Source organism: Podarcis gaigeae (assembly GCF_964106915.1).
Source record: "Podarcis gaigeae genome assembly, chromosome: 6".
NCBI classification, from domain to species: Eukaryota; Metazoa; Chordata; class Lepidosauria; order Squamata; family Lacertidae; genus Podarcis; species Podarcis gaigeae.
The window spans coordinates 96836882-96851265 of record NC_139682.1 but is presented as its reverse complement, the minus strand read 5'-3'; the positions used below and the strand labels follow the sequence as shown (position 1 = coordinate 96851265).

The 14384-nt window shown below is 45.8% G+C and overlaps 2 protein-coding genes across 5 annotated transcripts in view; both read right to left on the bottom strand.

Annotated features, from left to right (window-relative positions):
* Positions 1-370: 370 nt before the first annotated feature.
* MYOC (myocilin) lies at positions 371-7259 on the bottom strand. The gene is made up of 3 exons (XM_083745737.1): positions 5838-7259; positions 3358-3486; positions 371-1690 (listed from the first exon to the last, which is right to left on the bottom strand). The coding sequence occupies exons 1-3, from the start codon at positions 6397-6399 to the stop codon at positions 906-908; spliced, it is 1476 nt and encodes a 491-aa protein (XP_083601863.1). The 5' UTR covers positions 6400-7259; the 3' UTR covers positions 371-905.
* Positions 7260-8988: 1729 nt separating this feature from the next.
* VAMP4 (vesicle associated membrane protein 4) overlaps positions 8989-14384 on the bottom strand; it is a 32296-nt gene continuing 26900 nt past the window's right edge. For 2 of the 4 annotated variants that reach the window (XR_014565560.1, XR_014565561.1), the window contains exon 8: positions 8989-14207. Coding sequence is in view for 2 of the 4 variants with exons in the window: in XM_083744047.1 (XP_083600173.1) it covers positions 13255-13283 (29 nt within the window). In the remaining 2 variants the exon portion in view is untranslated. The remainder of the gene's footprint in view (positions 14208-14384) is intronic. The other 2 variants (XM_083744047.1, XM_083744048.1) reach the window with 1 other exon arrangement.

Below are 14384 nucleotides of genomic sequence, written 5' to 3'. Positions count from 1 at the left end.
CTCTTCTTGTCTCCAGCCCTGACCATCAGGGATGATGGGAGCTGCATGCCCAAAAACATCTAGAGGGTCACAGGTTCCCCAGTCTCAGCAGACCTTGCAAAAGCCTAAATGGAATTTAGACTGCAAGCCTGCAGGCAGGGACTGCTCTGAATTTGTATTCACTTACTGCACTTCTTAGATTTATAATTCTGACAAATTCTACTCCTCTGAAATGTCTCTCAATTGCTTTTACTACACGGAAGCAGTTTAAGACAAGCTTCGGGCAAAAAGAGGTGGGCGAGAAAGGGTTAAGCAGCCCCTTCCCCACCACAAAGTGGTGCTAAGTTCTCTGCAGTGAGGAGGAAGCCACCAGGCTGTTATAGGCAAGCCAAATATAAGAACGGCAACTTTACACTGATGTAATGAATGCACCATTGTCAGGTCCACAGAAGAGAGCGAAAGAGATTACTTCAGTCCTGCTTCTCAACCAACAGTGCTGAATCCTATGGCCAGGCAAAGAAGAGAGCTCCAGAGGCACTGGGTCTGTGTCATTTTGAAGGCTGCATGCATTTGTGTTCCAGGTCTAATTAGGAAAGACTACACTGTGCAGAGACATTTGGAGCAAATGGCAGTGGCTGCCCATCAAGGGCAGTGAACTGGGGTACAATCCATGGGAGGTTCTCCTTCCTAAACTCCACTGAAATGAATAGCAGCTGCACAAGAGCACAGCCAGTAAGCACAGGGGTGAGCTTGCACAAAGCTCCTGCTCCCTCAGTAGAGCTTGGTCAGGAGAACTTTGGCATGATTTGGGTGCCCCATATTGTAACTAGTCAAAGTAATGGTGGTTATGTGGACTTCCTGCTCCAAGCTTCCCTTGGAAATGAGCCTCACTGGCAGGTGGCATCTTCCCACTCTCTCCAAGCAGATCACATCTTGGAAAGCTTGATATCATAGGCAACCATATTGAAGTTGTCCCAAGCCAAGAGTTTTCTTTCTGTGGGATTGTAATCTACCATGCTGCTGTATCTGTAGCGGTTCTCAAAGCGGATGTTCAGTGGTGCACTCGTTGCTGTCTTCGTGGAGTAGATGAAATTCACAGTGGCCTCAGGGGATGAGTAGCTGCTGATGGTGTACAAGGAGCCACAAATCATGAAGGCGTTTGCCACTGACTGCTTGCGGATGTTGGTTTCCCATGTTTGTTCAATCTCTATGGTCTCTGGGTCCAGTTTAGAAAGCACAATGGCCCCCTTTACCTTTTCAGTGCTGTAAATTACCCACAGCCCCATCTCATCAACTGCAAAGTCAATGTCTGTATATCCACCCCATGAGTAGGGAAACTGTCCGTGGTAGCCGGCATTGGGTAGCTCCTTTTGGACCATAATAACTTCTGTCTTCAGGTCATATTTTGCCATTATTCTAGACTTGCGCATCTGAAAGTAGAGGGAACCCCGATAAACAACAGCTCCAGTGCTCTCCATAGATTGGGGCAGCACATGTACTTTGGAAGGGTGGCCTTTGGTGAACTGATCCACATTGTTGTACTCAAAGACTTGGCGGACATCTGAACCAACGGTATCAACTCTCCAAGTTGTCTCTCGGCTGTAGGGAGAGATGGGTTCTGGATCCCTCATCCACACGCCATACTTGCCAGCAATGGTCTCTGCCCTGCGGAAGGTCACTGGTTCACCAACTGATATGAGCACTCCACAGCCTGTTCCAGGAAATAAGTAAGCCAGTTACTTCACCCTACGGCAGAATTTGAACTTGAGATGGGGGGGGAGGGGGACTACTCTTCAAATATGCTATTTTACAGTGTGCCCCAATCCAAAGGCATTTTATACATTTGTTTGCTTGCTTCATGAAATCTATACACCACTTGATTGTAAAAAATAAAAAATCAAGGAAGCCTACAACCCTACTTTAAATCATACAAAAGTTAAAACACTAAAACAGATTAAAATTACCTCAACTTTCTAAGCATCTGAGTAGGCTTCTCTAACAAGAATGTTGTAGGAAGGGGGTTCCAAAGTGAAGGTGCTGCCACACTCAACAATCACATTCTTACCAATGGGGAAGAGGTGCTACGTGTCAATTCCACTAATCGAAGCCGTCAAGCGGGACCATGTGGGGGAAGTTAATCTTGTAGGGAAACTGCTCCCTTAGCATTCAAGGGCTTTATATGCTAATAATACCTTGAACTTGGCCCAGCAGCAAATCGGTAACCAGTGCAGAGCTCAGAGCCAGCTGGGTGTTATGCTGACAAGGCCTCACTCCTCTTGGTAATTGGGCTGAAGAATTCTGCCCCAGCTGTAGCTTGGGGGCCAGACCCACAAAGAGAGCATTTTGCCAAGCTCTGGCTGTGCCTCTCTACCAGACGGCATCCACAGGTGATCACTCTAACTTGGAAGGCAGTCATCTTTTTACCAGTGGAGAGCATGAATGGATGTCTACAGTTGCCTTAGACCAACCTGGGTGGGTTATCTATTAAATGGCTTAATATTTCAAGAATCTCCATGTTTAAACATCATTAAAACAAATACTGGTTTTTAAACAAAAAAAATATTCTACTTTCACGGCCAGCAGCTTTCCAAGGCCTCTTTCTCATTCCTGCTACTTAAAAATGTATGCAAAAGCCTGGATATAAAATCCCCCAAAATACAAAAAATAATAATTATAGAGTTGGGAAAGGCTGAATCTGGGAATTTCTGCCTCTTGCCACTGATTATTCTACTTAGCAATGGGATAGAGAATGAGGAATAAGAGATAAGTTCCCCTAGGTTTTGAAACTGCATGAGAAAGCTGTGTCTCAAAATCAAAACCTTTTCATTTTAAAAGTTCTGAATAAATTTGTAGTGGTGTCAGTTGGAGGTGGCTGCCTCTAATTTAGTGAATATCCTTCAGTTTTGCTTCCACTTCCCCCGCAAAAAGTGGTTTGGGACTTTGTATATCAGCTTTCTTGTTCTTGTTCTTAAATGGGTGTAACATTTCAACATTTTGTTCTGATGAAGATTAGCCATAATTATTTTCTGCCTATGTGTTCTCCAACTTTCTAAGGAGACTCAAAATAGATGCTCACTCTGATTTTCGGTTCCATGCAGTGTTCCACACACAGGCCAGGTTTGTTTATAAAGGAAGGAAACAGGTAATATATGGGAGTATGGCAGTCCGAGGTGGTTTTTCAGGACTAGCTGGCACTTCTGAAGGGGCAAACTGACAAGGGAGAGTTTCACTTTGGACTGGTGGAAAGCTGGCTGAAAGGGAAGCTGTCCCAGACAAGGTGTTTTGGGCGAGATTCTTTCCCTAGTGCTACAAAGATGGGCAGGAGCCAGCATTGAGCAGAGCAAGGGAAACCAGCACCTGCCCAAGAGAGCTCTGTACCTGATTCTTCCCCCGCTGCGCTGGGGAGGCCAGGCGAGGGCCTTCCCTGAAAGAGGCGGGATGCAGGAACCTCCACCAGCTCCGATTTGAGCTCTTGGTAGTCCAGAGTGTCTGTGTTCCCCTTGGACTCTGCAGAGGAAAGCAGGGAAGGAGAGAGCGAGAAGAAAAATTAAAGCCCTGAAGGCCGAGGGGACGGAAAGGAGGAGTCTGCCATGAAGGAGCTTTGAAACAAAGGCTTTCCTGATGATAACATTGCGTGTAAATAATATAGGAAACGAAGAGAAAATTTAGGGGAGCAGCCCCCCTTAGCCCCCCTCCAGCTATAGGCCTACAGGGCTGGGGGAGGAGAGAGAAGGGAAGAGTAGTTCTCTGAGCAGTCAAAAGTCCTTGTGGGTCACTGAAGTTATTCAAGGGGAGATTAAATTATGTCAGCTATTTACTGAACATTGCTTCTGATTTGTGAGGCATTGAATCAAACAAGTGGTGTCCTACCACTTTCCTTGGCCAGATTCTTTCTCCACCTTAAAGGGACTAGCAGTGGGTTCAAGCAACCAATTTATTTCTTACTGCCAAGGTAAGAAAAAGGAGAGGTGAAGCCTTGCTGCTTCCCGAAATGTGGAAGCTCAGAAAGGCCACTTGGTGTTGATAAAATTTTAAGCTTGTGTCCAATACGGTATAGCATTAATTTTTTTGTTAGTGCATAAATCCTTGCACTCATATAGTGAGGGCATTGGATACCAGCCACACTCCAAATGCGCTCAGATGTACTTCATCTCTCTCTCTCTTTTTTCCCCCTGCTATTAATAAATCCCTTATTAGAGATTTCATTCATTTTTTACTTCAATTAAACAAAATCAGCAGTGGTTGAAGTTCCAGTGGTTTCATTGTCATTTCAGTTATCCCCTCACCCCAAATAATAATAAAAATAGAAGTGTAGCATTGGAAGGGATCACGAGGGTCATCTAGTCTAACCCCCGGCAATGCGGGCTCAAACCCACAACCCTAAAATTAAGCGTCTCACTGAGCTATCTGCTCTTCTGGAAACTACCCCCAGAACCAAACAAAAAGGCTAGCTGGGCCTCTCTTTTCTTTCTGTAGTCACTGGCATGTCTCCTAATCTCAGGTACCCTTCCTCCAAGGAGCCATAACCCTACTACCTTGATGGAAACTGTTGCTCATGAGTAGCATAATTATTTTCCATCTTGCTGACTGATATGTCCTGAAATGCTAATGATGCTCTACTTTTGCTCCGGAGGCATCCCATTCTAAAAATATTCCCTGACAGACACCAGATCCCAGCTTCTATATTCGTTCCACCCCCACCCCCCTATTTCTGCCACCCTGTGATAGGGGCAACGGTCCAAAGGCCTGTAAAAAGCCCATCCTTGTGCTAAGCAGGTCTATGCTAAGCAAACCTGGAAAGAGGCCCGTAAGAACCATTTAGACTCATTCAGATACCTTCTTGAGGTCACCCATGGATTACTCTACCACTGGGGGAACACGACTCAATGGGACAGGCCTTTCTGCAAAGCACAGGGCATTTAGCAGCACCAACAGGGTGACACACTGCTGGCAGGTAGCCTTTAATGCCTGGGGCTGCTGCTATTCCATTCGTGAGATGGGAATGTTCATTGATGCTCCCTGGCATTTCATCTGTTGAAAGAAGTGGAGACAAGTGGGAAGAGCATGGTTCTGTGCCAGGGACAGGCGAGAAGCACCTACGCCCCACGATTTCTCATCTCTAAGTAACCATCACTCACATTTTGTATAGAGGTCTGTCATTGCAGGTAAGGGACGCGGGTGGCACTGTGGGTAAAAGCCTCAGCGCCTAGGGCTTGCCGATCGAAAGGTCGCGGTTCGAATCCCCGCGGCGGGGTGCACTCCCGCTGCTCGGTCCCAGCGCCTGCCAACTAGCAGTTCGAAAGCACCTCCGGGTGCAAGTAGATAAATAGGGACCGCTTACCAGCGGGAAGGTAAACGGCGTTTCCGTGTGCAGCTCTGGCTCGCCAGAGCAGCGATGTCACGCTGGCCACGTGACCCGGAAGTGTCTCCGGACAGCGCTGGCCCCTGGCCTCTTGAGTGAGATGGGTGCACAACCCCAGAGTCTGTCAAGACTGGCCCGTACGGGCAGGGGTACCTTTACCTTTACCTTTACTGTCATTGCAGTAAACATACTCCATCCAGGACTAGACCAGGAGGTCTGACTGCAGAGGCTCAGGAAGAGTTGAGAAACAGATGGAACACAAAACAACATGCCATAAAAACCTCAGATGAAATGCGATTGAGGCTAGGCAGGCCTGGTTACCTCCCCTCCCCTCCAGCTCACAAAATGGCATCCCACTGGAGTTGGGAAAGGTCAATTAAAATTACGAAGGGTTTGAAGCTTCCATCCTTCCTATGAGGAAAGGCTAAAAGACATGCATTTTGATTTAGGGAAAAAGGGTGACTGAGCGGGGGGGCAGCTTTAATTTCTACAGTACCTTGAAGGGAGTCCCTGCTGGGTGCCTCTCCAGCCTGGGGACAGTGGCTGGCTCTCAGCCGCTCCACCTCCCGCATGGTGTTCTCCAACCTCCTTCCCAGCTCCTTCCTCTCTTCCTCCAGCCACTTCTTATCTTCTTGCAAGTCAGACTTGTCTTGGAGCAGGGTGCTGATGGTGTACTCCAACCTGCTGACCTGTGTGTCCCTCTGGGCTTGTTCTCTCTTCAGACTCTCTACCTCTTTTTGAAGCAAACTCACCACAGAGAAGGAGGAACTCCTTGCTGCTTGGTTTCCATGCAGCTGGCTGACCAGGGTCTCCAGGAGACTGAGCCTTGCTTTGGAGGACTCCAGTTCCAGGTGCTGGCTGTTGCTTTCCCTCTGGAGATCCCTGATAATGGCCATCACTTCCCCAGGGTCAGTGCAGCTGGCTTCATTTGCACTGGGGACTGTGAAGGAATAGATGCATCTGCCATCCTGGTTGTTTGCTTTGTGGAGGCGTGCAGTGCTCCCGACAGCTTCCCATACCATCCAAGCTGAGAGCAACCAAGTCACCAGCTCCTTCATGGCTTCACTGCTGCCTCTAAGCCCACACAGCCTTCCTGAGAAGCACAGTGTGCAAGTAGCATTCGCCAGCTCTCACTCACTTGTTCTGAAACTGAGCTCCTAGTGACCTCAATTTTATACAGCTGAGAACCAGGGAGGTGCAGGAGAGGGTCGCTTTGCCAGAAGCTACGGCTGCGGCAGCAGCAGCACAGACTTAATGGGAATCAACTCTCTTAAAGGGATCGTGTTTCATTTACGATTCCATGGGAATATGAACCCAGTGCCCATTCTTGGGATCCTTATCCTCAGCACATACGAAATGCGTAGAGGCAGATCTGCCGCCCATGTGTGTGCGCGGAGGGCATGGCTTTATGAGTCTGTGCATCCGGCAGTGGGGCAAGTTCAGGGTCAGGGAAGCAATTGCTCTGGAGCAGTGAAGTTTTAAAGGTTTGCCTGCCAAAGATAGTTGGGATTCTACACCATAAATATGCAACCATTAAACCATTTAGAAATGTGTTATTATGGAAATAAGTACTACAAAATATTATGTTAAGGGTTATGCCCACTCATGATTTAGTCTGGAATGTGAGGCACGGATGTTTTGTTCACTCACTCCTTACAGAGCCTAAGGGTATACACACATTATTGCCTACTACACATCCAGTGTGCTCCCTCTTCTAGTTTTTGAAACTGCATACGTATGATGTTAGCCACAATCCGTATCCATCCTGTAGTTTCTTGAGGAAAATCTGCCTTTAGATGCATTTTTTCCTCAACCCAGCTACAATCCAACTAAAATTTTTAAGCTGCATTCACTTTGTACCTGAACCAGGTTTGAGACAGTCACAGCAGATGACCGCTTCCTGACTAGGGGTGGGTTGCTAGGGGTGGGTTGCTAGGGGAAATGTGTGCCTGTTAATTCTCCTCAACCTCTCAGCGGCTTTTGATATCACTGACCATGGTATCCTTCTGGAGCAGCTGTCTGAGTTAGAGGTGGGTGGGACCGCTTTGCAGTGGTTCTGGGCCTACTTGAGTGGTCATTCCCTGAGGGTCAGTCCTGTGGAACCTTCAAGGTGGAGTTCCTCAGGGCTCAATCCTATCCCCTATGCTGTTCAACATCTACAGGAAACCACTGGGTGGGGTTATTCGGAGATTTGGAGTGCGTTGTCAGCAGAATGCTGATGACACTCAGCCCTACTTCTCCTTTACATCTGTGAGTGAGGCAGTGGAAATGCTAGACCGGTGTCTTGCCTTGATAATGGACTGGATGAGAGCCAACAAACTTAAACTCAATCCAGATCAGACTGAGGCACGGTTAGTGGGAGGTTCCCTAGACCGGATGGGCTGGAAGGCTGCCTGCTCTTGATGGGGTTACACTTCCTCTGAAGGAGCAGGTTCGTAGCTTGGGGGTACACCTGGATCCTTTGCTGTCGCTTGAGGCTCAGGTGGCCTCAGTGGCCTGGAATGCCTTCCATCAGCTTTGGCTAGTGGCCCAGCTACATCCTTATCTGGACAGGGATAGCCTAACTACTGTTGTATATGCTCTGGTAACCTCAAGGTTAGATTACTGCAATGTGTTATACGTAGGGCTGCCTCTGAATATTGTTCAAAAACCTCAGCTAGTGCAGAATTCAGCAGCCAGGTTGCTCACTGGAGCAAGACGGTTTGAGCATATTTCACTGATTCTGGTCAGACTGCACTGACTACCAATTAGTTTCCAGGCCCAATTCAAAGTGCTGGTTTTGACCTATAAAGCCTTAGATGGCTCAGGACCACAATACCTCAAGGACTACTTCTTTCTACATGAACCTACCCGGACCCTGAGATCATCTTCTGAGGCCCTTCTGAGGGTGGCAACACGAGAGCAGGGCCTTCTCTGTAATGGCTCCCCATCTGTGGAATTCTCTCCCCAGGGAAGTTCGCCTGGCGCCTTCATTATACACCTTTAGGCGGCAGGCAAAAACGTTCCTTTTTAACCTGGCCTTTGGTTGATTTGATTGACATCCTATGCCCTTTTAAAATATCTCTGGGGTGTGGGTGTGTGTTATTGGGTTGTTTTTATTTTTATTATATCTTTTGCAGTTTTATATTTTGATTTTGTTCTGTGAACTGCCCTGAGACCTCCAGGTATAGGGCAATATATAAATTCAACTATTATTATTATTAGTTCCCAATTCAAAATCTAGTTCCTGCTAACATAAGGGCCCTGGACCCTGCGGGCCATGCAGTCGGGGGCCCAGTGTAACTACTATACCTGCCAAGCCTCAAAGCTCTGGGGCCTGAGTTGCATCCTCAACTGAATGGAAGCTATTCAGGGATGTTGAATGCAAGGCCTGACATGCTTTATTCTGAGCCACTTGGAATTCCAGATATTTCCCCAGAAATCCCATCCATCCCAAAGGCTGCAGTCTGCTAGTCTACCACACTAACCTAAAATGCTGGTTTTGCCTTCTCCTATAACCTCCACACAGCTCCCTAACCAGACACTGCTTGCTACACACCATGTAAATATTCACCTACACAACACTCCATACGTGATGCACCAATGTTTTCAAGAAGATTATCCACAAAAAATTAAAGTTCTTGCCACACTCACGTCACATCAGTAAATGGTATCACAGAAAGTTTATTGTTAATTTATAGCCAAACCTGCAAGTCCCCATTTGCTGAAATCAGTAGCAGAAATCAGACACTTCCAGGAATGACATCTAATAAATGAAAAGCTTCTCATTCTCTTTCTCTCACTCACTCATACACACTCACAAACATAATCTTCCATATATATATGATTGTATCTTTAGCAGTGTTTCACTGTTATCTTTTTGCTACTCAGTATTCTGATCACAAGAGTACCAAATTATACAAATTACAGCAGTGCACAGAAAAATCATTTATTATTTCTCTCTTTCCCTTTCAGAAATGGACAGGACTTGGCTGTTTTCACACCAGTCCTTTACTGGGGATATAATCTGCCACACAGCACTTGTCCAAGGCAACACAATGGCCGGGGCTCAGTGGCCAAGCTCATGCATGGAGCAGGGAGCAAGATCCAGGCTCAGTCCCTGGTGGCCCAGGGAGGAAGGCTGGGAAAGACCCGTGTCTGGAGACCTTGGAGAACTTCTGCCAGCCAGAGTGAACAATACTGGACACTATTCAGACTGATATGCTCCCACGGAGGCAGTGTCAACAGGCCACGGATTGGATTGCAATACTATTATGCCACTCTTTCCCAAAGAGGGAAAAGTAAAGAACCAAGAGCTTTTACATTTAGAGGGAACAAACTAGGAGGGGTTTAGAGAAGCAGTGGGGAACTTTCAGTCCTGGGCCACATTTAGCCAGGCCCACCCTATCTTGGCCCACAAGGCTGTTTTCCCCAAACTACACCCACCTGCCCTACACCTGACATAACAAGTGTGGGGACAGTGGAGAAGCGGCTGATTGGGCCGTGCAACCAACTTCCCCATGGAGAGCAACTTGACCACACAGCCAATCCCTGCAGAAAGCAGGCTGAAGTCACCCCACACCAGCTGATAAAATTATATTATCATGCGGTGTGGAGAGTGTGAACAGCTTCACATTTTTAAAGCAACTTTGTCACATCAGTTCTTAGTATAACTGAAAGTATAGCTCATTGACAGAAGACAAATTCGGGATGTAAAACCAGCTCCAAAAATAAATAATTACATAAACAACATTTTGCATTATTGTTATTTGCAGGCGTGTTAATCTCTCTATACTTATTGACTGCAAAATACAGGGGCAATACTTCTTTTCTAGGATTTAGTATAGAGAACAAATTTCAGCTATAGAAACCCACAAAGAGGATCGATGTGACTTCTCTTCTTTTTCTAACTTCTGTTCATCTGTACTGTACTTGGGAAAACAGACTGTTGCCTGATTCCCTATGCACAATAATATACACAATATTCATATGCACAATAGGAAGGATTTGAAACACTCCACTACTAATTACTGTTTCCTCTTCATAGTGAAATTATTTGCACATTTGGCTTCAGAATTTCAATTTTAAAAAGCAGAAAGGTGACAAAGTCCTCAAGTTACAGTTGTGCTTGGAAGTTAATTCCACTTAAACCAGATTTTTTTTCTCAGTAGAAAGCCAGAATTGGGTCATGCTGTGCTACCTGGAGACTGTACTACTTACGCCAAAATGGGTGGCTTTATTTCTTTTTCTTTTAAGACTGCAAGTACAAATTACCACTCAACAACAAGTGCTTCAAAGGCCGGTGGAAACAATACTCCACCTTTTGTACAACTGTCCCAGCTTGAGTTGGCAGCTTTCCTGAAGCTCAGCCCCACGTGCAGGTCCCTTGGTGTGGGGCCTGGTGAATGGCATCAGAGGGTGGACCAAACGGCTAATGCTCTTAAGTCAAGCAGAAAATAGGCTGCCACCCAGGTCCTGAGATTTGTACTCCTTCCCCTTAAACAGTTTGCAATACTAACCTCTCTGCCAGGAAAGGCAAGAAAGTGGTCACATGGGAACAGGCCTTTTCAGTGGTGACTCCCCATTTCGAGAATGCTCTCTTCAGGGAAACATGCCTGGCACCATCACTGTTTTTAATGTCAGGCAAAAACCAGGCTTTGGGGCTTTATTTTTCTGCTAATTTTTTGTGGAGTGGGCTGAGCTGGATCTGCTCTTTTGTACATATTATCATTGCTTTCATTCTTGTTTCTACACTTGTTCCTAATGCTTGTTTCTAAAGTTGCTTGAAGTTCACCTTTGTGGAAAAGCAACTAATAAATATAACAATAGCTCTCCCAGAGAATTCTCACAAAACTGCAAATCTCTAGGTAGTGTAGAAGCCCCTGTGACAGCTCACTTTTGCAGAGCAGCCCGCAAGATACAAAAATCAAAAGGTAAAACGATTCATTAGCCTAATTTCTTTTGGCAAAAAACCGTAAAAAATATAAAAATATTTTAACGCCAATTGCTTTTAAAACTGAAGTTCCATGCACGCTTACTTGGAAAAAGGCGTTACTGAACTTAGTTGTGCTTAGTTCTGTGCTTAGGCTGCATAGGCATGCACAGACTCAACTTGTAGCAAACATTTGTTTAAGAAAGGCTCTTCTTCAGCCAGCTAAAATGCAATCTGTAGCTTTTGCCTAGAAATGCAAATAATATTGAAAAGAAGTGTCACCACATAAAGAACCAGTCTCAAGTAGTTCCTCAAAGAGAAGGCATGGTTCTTTTCTTTGCCCTGCTTTATTTCACGGGTATTCAGTCTCTTGGAATTCAAGCTAGTAATTTAAAATGTTGTAAGTGCATTGTTGCAAAAAGGCTGCAGACTGAACAAAAAGCTCAATCTCCATACCTCACCTGTCTTAAAGCCAGAAGCCCTGCTTAGTCTGACCTTAGTTAAACCTAAGCTGCACTGTCCTAGGCAATGGAATCCCTCCCTTTTTGCTCCTGCACTAACGATGACTCTGACTAACATTGGCAATGTATCATCATCTGCTGCCCTGATCTTGCATCTGGTGGGCTCAAGCCTGACCAAGGGGGGGCCACAACAGGAGCACCACCCCCATGCAAATACATGGCAAGAGATTAAGAAACGGGTCCTCAAGTGCATGTTCAGGTTAAAAGTGGATTCTGGGTCTGGAAACACCTGAGGGCAGCAGGCTAGTCTGTGGTGTGACACACACAGCGCCAGCGCCACATCTTGCTGCTGCACCCCACTGCCTTGCACCTGCATCATTGGCAGGGAGGTTGGGCGTGGGTGCATTTTATAATTAAGTAGTGTGCGTGTGTATGTGCATCTATATTATCTATATCTGTATCTATATCTATTCAAATAAATAAATAAATAAATAAATAAATAAATACCCAGAGGAGTAGACACTTATTATGTTATAGTAACATAATTTATAACCTGTCTTTATGAAGTGATTTTGGTGCAGTTGTCCTGTGCCTAAAACAAAAAGAAAAACTTGAAGTCTCTGGAAGTCTCAAAGCTGCTCCTCATGTTTTGGTAAAAAGTCAGACCAGATGTAGGGTGAATGAAGTTTAAATGTGAACCTCCTCACATATTCTTAACCTGAACTTACTTGCATCTGACTAGCCAAGTATACTAAGGTATAGGTAGGAGACTATTTTTTTCCCCTAAAAATGTTTGAAACGTAAACAGTCTGACCCCTTTTTTAAAAGGAGGCATGTAAACTTGCTTACTCTTAATTATTTGGCAGCAAAACACATGCATGGTTTGGGTTGCACTTGCACAGACCAAAAGGTGTCTCCTTTTCTTCTGTGTGTCTTCATTCAAGTAAACAGTGTTTCCTTTACTTCAATAATTTACTAGGAGCTACATAGTTACAGTTAAAAATAGTTTTTTTACTGGAATGCTTTTATGTCACATCCATAAGCAACAGCGAGAACATGGAGCTTCTGGGTCCCTTAACAAGTACAGAAAGTCTCCTTGCAAAATCGTGGTTTTTTAAATATGAGAAAGTGGCATCTTCACAGTTATTCATCTAAATATGTCTCTAAACAATGATATAGAGTTTATACACTGCATCCCTCCCTTATTCTTCCTCCATTGTCCTCTGTCAGAAGTAATAAGAAATTCTGTAAATTATAAATAACATCATTACCAGTTAGCAATAAGTATCTGACTCCAAACTGAGCTTCCTTCCAGGGAGCAACAATGGGGGGTTTGGATTAGATATTGACACTAGAATGAGTTCTTGGCTGAAAAGGATGATTTGCTGGATCCTCTGAATGCTCTTTCTGGAGCTAGTCTGGTGCCTCCAAGGGAGAAGGGGGGACACACTTCAAAGCTATATACATATTATGTTCCACAGAAGTCACACAGCTGCCTCCTATGCTGTCATCCTGAAGCCACCACAATATCCACCAGCAAGTCAAGTGTGGTATTTGAGGATGAGGGGAACTGTAAAAGACAGAAAAGAGGCATCTTTAAAAACACACACAAAATGAATTGTCAACCAACCAGCTTGGGCTCTACATATTTAAGACTCTTGTCTCAGCAGTGACCCAGCACCAATCTCAATCCACAACACCCTTCTAAGAATGCCATTTGTGCAACAAATGTATCACTGACGCCTGGGTGGGTGAGAAAGGGGCTTTGGTCTCACCCAGAATCAGGGCGGACTTGAGGGTGGGGGTGGGGAGTTGTGTCCTTGCTAATTCTCCCTGACCTCTCAGTGATCTTCAGTACCATTGAACATGGAGCGGAGGTCCAAGTTATGGGTGGGTGGCACCACTTTACGGTGTTTCCGGTCCTACTTGTAGGGACATGTCCAGAGGGTGATGCTTGGGCCCTGTGGGGCCTTCAGTGTGGGGTTCCTCAAGGCTTGGTTTTATCCCCCATGCTGTCTAACATCCACATGAAGCCGCTGAGTGGGGTCATCCAGAGTTTTGGAGTACACTGTCAACAATATGTTGATGACACTCAGCTCTACTCCTCTACACCTGCAGATGTAGCAGTGGATGTGCTAGACTGTGGTCTTACCTCAGTAATGGACTGGATGAGGGCCAATGAACTGAAGCTCAATCCAAGTAAGACTGAAGCACTCTTAGTGGACGGTTCCCAAGACCGGGTGTATGGGAGGGTGCCTCCTCTTGAGAGGGGTTCACTCCCTCTGAAGGAGCAGGATGTAGCTTGGGGAAACTTCTGGATTCCTTGCGGTCACTTGAGGCTCCTTTGGCCTCAGAGGCACAGAGTGCCTTGCAGCAGCTTCAGCTGGTGGTCCAGCTGCACCCCTATCTGGACAGGAATAGCCTAACTTCTGTTGTCTATGCTCTGGTAACCTCTAGGCTGGATTACTGCAATGCTTTGTACATAAGGCTGATTCTGAAGATGGCTTGGAAACTTCAGCTGGTGCAGAATTTGGTGATCAGGTTACTCACTGGTGAAAGACAGTTGTAGAATTGAACACCAATCCTGACCCAACTGCACTAGCTGCCAATTAGTTTCCAGGTGCAATTCAAGGTGCTGGTTTTGACCTCAGTTCAGGACCACAATACCTGT

What these genes read in the sequence shown, in the direction of transcription:
- MYOC (XM_083745737.1), bottom strand. Translation starts at nt 6,399, where the DNA reads ATGAAGGAGCTGGTGACTTGGTTGCTCTCAGCTTGGATGGTATGGGAA. An exon ending in CAGCAGGGACTCCCTTCAAG is followed by an intron (nt 3,487 to 5,837) that starts GTACTGTAGAAA and finishes TTTCCTCTGCAG; the next exon opens with AGTCCAAGGGGAACACAGAC. An exon ending in CGCAGCGGGGGAAGAATCAG is followed by an intron (nt 1,691 to 3,357) that starts GTACAGAGCTCT and finishes TTCCTGGAACAG; the next exon opens with GCTGTGGAGTGCTCATATCA.